This window comes from Theobroma cacao, chromosome 1, assembly GCF_000208745.1.
Source record: "Theobroma cacao cultivar B97-61/B2 chromosome 1, Criollo_cocoa_genome_V2, whole genome shotgun sequence".
Taxonomy (NCBI): Eukaryota; Viridiplantae; Streptophyta; class Magnoliopsida; order Malvales; family Malvaceae; genus Theobroma; species Theobroma cacao.
This window is the reverse complement of record NC_030850.1, coordinates 5,210,005-5,214,591: the sequence shown is the minus strand read 5'-3', so window position 1 is coordinate 5,214,591 and position 4,587 is coordinate 5,210,005. Positions and strand designations below refer to the sequence as shown.

General features: G+C 34.3%; 1 protein-coding gene across 1 annotated transcript; it reads right to left on the bottom strand.

The window, feature by feature from the left end:
• LOC18611554 (probable mitochondrial adenine nucleotide transporter BTL3) lies at positions 274–4,240 on the bottom strand. Its single transcript, XM_007047870.2, has 4 exons — positions 3,439–4,240; positions 2,525–2,828; positions 995–1,462; positions 274–643 (listed from the first exon to the last, which is right to left on the bottom strand). Exons 1-4 carry the CDS (start codon positions 3,906–3,908, stop codon positions 569–571), a joined length of 1,317 nt encoding a protein of 438 aa, XP_007047932.2. The 5' UTR covers positions 3,909–4,240; the 3' UTR covers positions 274–568.

Below are 4,587 nucleotides of genomic sequence, written 5' to 3'. Positions count from 1 at the left end.
CATGAATACAATATAATTAAATAAATGAGTTAAAGATCTACACACAATATGATTAACACAGGTTCATTAAATATATCAAATTAAATTTTTTATAATTCGACATGTTTGATAACATGTTTAAACATGATTATCACAATTAACATATAATATGATTAACACATTAAATTTATTTTTAATAAATAATCTATTTAAATTTTTAAATTTAATTTCCTCTCTAAGCTCATTTAAATTCACATCTGTAGATTCTAGAATATTTTTGAAAGGTTAAAAAAGTTTATAAAGGACAAAAACTTGTAACTATGTATTGAGAAAATAAATTATACTCATAATTCTACTAAATGAGTAAAAGTTATTTTCTAAATAATTCAAAGTGGTTGATCTATCAAATAAGTTTGAAGAACATCATGGCAATAGAATTTTACAAATGATTATTGTCCTTCTGTTGTGTTGTAAACTGATGCAGGTAAACTTGAAGTTGTCAAGGTTCCCTTTTATGAAATAAAACGCCACCCCCAGCCTCAGTCTCAATAGTTCCCTCCTATATTTTTTTAGTCAGTAGATAAAATTCCTATGCCGATTCCACCTTTAGAACTATCTTCATGAACTCGTAAACAAGGTAACTTATGGCAGCTGAAGGTAAGACCTGTAGTGTGATGTAATGAATTAAGTTAGTAAACAAAGAAAGCAAGGAACTTGAAACAACAAATTGGTGCAATCCTATATTGCTTCACAGAATCATACAAGATCTTGATGAAAAACATCAAATGAGAATTTCATTTTATGACAAATAGGTATTAAGTCCAAATCAGAAACTAAACCTTATTTCTCTGCAAATTTTGAGGTTAATTGCATTAAAAAGAAGTTGCACATTTTGTGTGTGTGTGTGTATTGCGCTCATTACTTGTATAATTAAAGCATCTAATTAATCAAATAGACATAAATAAAAATTCATAAAATAGTCATAGTCCATTTACTAGAGAGATGTAATTAGTACCTGCAGTAAGCTGGGAACCAATCCCGCATAAAGAGCAGAAATGCCACCTTGCTCAACTATCTTGACACAAGTTGCCAATGCACTTAACTTCGTCGCACGAACTTGCATTTGAAGATGCCTCCTCACTACTTCAAATGGATAAGTAGCAGCTTCAGAACATGCACCAGCAATTGCCCCATATAGTAATGTTCTAATAGGACCTAATTCTAATTGTTCTAATGCATTCAGCTCCTGCCCACCTTGTTTCATGTCTTGAATTCTTTTTCTCCCTTCAGGTGAGTGAAGATAGGCTGACTTCAATATATCATAGACACCATAGAAGACTGCACCTGAAGGTGCCATGCTTATAATTGAGGGCACTAGTCCCTTATAAAGTGAAAAGAACCCTTCAGTCTGAATCATGTGACGGAAAGCACCAATCAAACCACCCAATGCCTCCCCACCTGGTGCTACCATTACTGTCCTTATCTGAAATTAGCATGTACAGTGGGATTTAGCAATGATTTCAAGTGGAGACCAATTCCAAACACCACAATCAAGAAACAAATATTAAGAGCACAGCCTAGATAGAGATATGAAAATTACTTTAGCAGAGTCACCATTCACATAGCTAACATAATAGCAACCAACTGTACCAGAAAAAGGTACAAAAAGGGAAGGCCATCTACTCTGACCACAAGATGTGAATAAGTATAAGCGAATGGAATTCTCAATAAGCCATAGACATCAAATTACAAAGAATCTATTACAATAACTAACGTAGGTTGGAGACATGGAACAGGATGCAACTAATTTCATCAGACTAGTGTTAAGCAAATAGTATTCAAAAAAAATTAAATCTGTTGCTGACTTGGATCCATAACAAAAGTTTTTGTAGAAGTAGGACATGTAGAAGTCACCAAAGACATGATATTACCTTGTTCTAAAGAGGTGTCGTGAAAAAGAGGCGGAATCGTTACTATGCAATAACAAAGAATATGGACTTAAAAGTGCCTCGCATACATGAAGGGAATATCTCATCACATGATTTCCATTAGACATCAAAACATCCAAATCCCATACCCCAATCCAAATCAGATAATCTTAAGTATAATATTCTTGGGACAGAAACTACATGTTTCAGTTTAGGACACTGAATTGTTAACTTATTATCCAAGTTTTATAATAAAAGAGACAGCTTAACAATGGCATCATGTGAAATCTTGGAGACAGAAATCACAAGTAAATACAACAGCACTTAAACCATAAAGATTGAAGAGGCGGGACCCATCAAGAAGAGGATCATCCTGTTTCCGTACACTACATACAAGGGCAAGCAGAGTAAACTCACTGAAGCATGTTACTTCCAGTCCCATCCTTGCATCTCATCAGATCATGCAGCAAAATCTAAGAACATATACTATGAATACTTCAAAACAAGAAGATATCAAATTCCACAAAATCCCCCACACCCCAACCAGACCACACATAATACAAAAAGAGGAGGCTAAATATGTAACCAAATTAGTGAAGTCTTAAACTGTTACATACAGTGTCCATAGGTAAGCAAAGCAAAGTAGCAGTAATCCCAGCTGCAGCACCGGCAAGAAACCTCTGAAAGTTTGTCACTTCCTCATTTCCAGAAAATTTCAATAGTTGACTTCTGTAAGTATCATATGCATAGAAATTTATAGCCTTAAAAGGAGCAGTGCGAAGAATATTGATAAAATTCCCCTTCCAAAAACCTTTCAACCCTTCTAAGGCTGCAACAGATTTAATTAGTTCAATAAGGTTTTTCTGTTCACCACGAACAATGTATTCCAACTTCAATCTCTCCAGAGGAGCAATGAAAGTCCTGTTACAAAAGCAAACAACTATTTGAGCCACGAAATGCGATTCAATAGATACTAATTCAACAACTGGAGATGAATTACAAGCAATTAAGGTACTATGAGCAATATCATTGTATCATAGGAGATGTAAAAGTACAACCGAAAGGTATACCATAAAACCTTTTCTGCACCATCATGTAACAAGTGTGCTTGATAAAGCTTTCAATTCAACAATAAATTCGAAATTATCGCCTAACATATTAAGTAAAATGAATATAATCTTTAAACCATTATCATATTATCAACTCACTTTCTTCTTAACATTTGCCACATTACTATTAACTTATGTTCTGTTCAATTCCAGCACTCATACTTATCAAGCTGTTATATAATTTGATCACTTAGAATTTAGGGTCCTGACTAGTCAGCTCTTAATATTTCACACTTTGCCAAACAGCACCACAAAAAAAAAGTCTAAGAAAAGAATTACGAGAAAATTTTTGTCATTTAATGTTCTATCAGATATAAAAGTTAAAACCATCCCTACCATTTTTCACATAACAAATTCAGACTTTATAGCCCAAAAATATAAATGAAAAAAATTAAAATAGAGAAAAAAAAAAAAGCCAAAACCTTGAAACCATAGCAGCAACAGCACCAGCCCAAAGATGTTTGGTGGTATTCAAAGCACCTGATCCCTTCTTTACTTTCAACTTCTCTTTCTCCTCTTCCACCACTTCCTCTTCTTCCATGTTCTTATCCCCATTTTGCCCCCAAGTTTCTCCTGATTCGCCAACATACCCTTCCTCCCTCGACAAACTCACCGATAAAAACCAGCCCCCTTTACCACCATCTCTCCTCGACTTTACAGAACGCAGCCTTTTACTACTCTTCCCACCACTCACGAAACACGAAACCAAACTCAAATTGTCATTTTTATCAACAAAACATTTCTGGGTCTTGAACGAAATGAATGAAACGATCGAGGAAGGCAGTGTTTGGTCGTTGAGAAACAAGCCACCTGACAAAAATGGACGATCAAGATTCAACTGTTGTGAAGTCCTCATCGAGTCAATGAACACGCAGCGATCTGTGCCGTACATTGCAGCAAAAAGAAAAAGAAACAGCAAAAAATCCAATTATTAGATAAAAAAACAATGCGAGGTCTCGAAGGAAATCAAGGAAGAGAAAGCATCGAAGTGGGTTATAAGAGGAAAGTCAGAGAGGCGTGAAGGAAAAGAGAGAATGGAACAAATGGTAAGATAGTGATGAGGAATATGGAGAAAGATGCTGGCGATAATTCCCCGACTTGGCTTCCATAACCGAGGCTGCCAATTACTTTGCTTTCATCGAGTTTTCGGCTTCTTTGCTTTTTGGCACTGTGAAGTTGCTTTTTGGCGGTGCTTTTGTTTTTTTTGGGGTTCCTGTTCGTTTTCTTGTTGGGTTTATGACAGCGGACGAGGTCATATTATTGTTGAGTACTTGAGTTTGGTGAAATAGCAATAGCATGTGACGCACATGTGCTTTCTTTCAGTTTCCCACATTTCCAATATTTTAGAAAAAAAATTAAAGTGACAAATACAGTAATATTTTCAAAAAAATTGGAACATGTACATTTTTGATTCGATTTTTTTTTCATGTTTGGTCAAGTAAATATGTAATTAAGTTATATTTAAATAAAAATTTTTTATTTAATTAAAGTGTTTGAAGTTTATCTTATTTCGTAAATAAAATAAACTGAGTTAATTGAGTCAAATTAAATATAATAATATTTAATTAAAA

Excerpts from the sequence above, each read along its gene's own strand:
- LOC18611554 (XM_007047870.2), bottom strand. The coding sequence starts at position 3,908 with ATGTACGGCACAGATCGCTGCGTGTTCATTGACTCGATGAGGACTTCA. Across the intron at positions 2,829-3,438 it reads GTTGCTGCTATGGTTTCAAG|GACTTTCATTGCTCCTCTGG; the intron begins GTTTTGGCTTTT and ends CTTTTGTAACAG. Across the intron at positions 1,463-2,524 it reads TTTGCTTACCTATGGACACT|ATAAGGACAGTAATGGTAGC; the intron begins GTATGTAACAGT and ends TGCTAATTTCAG.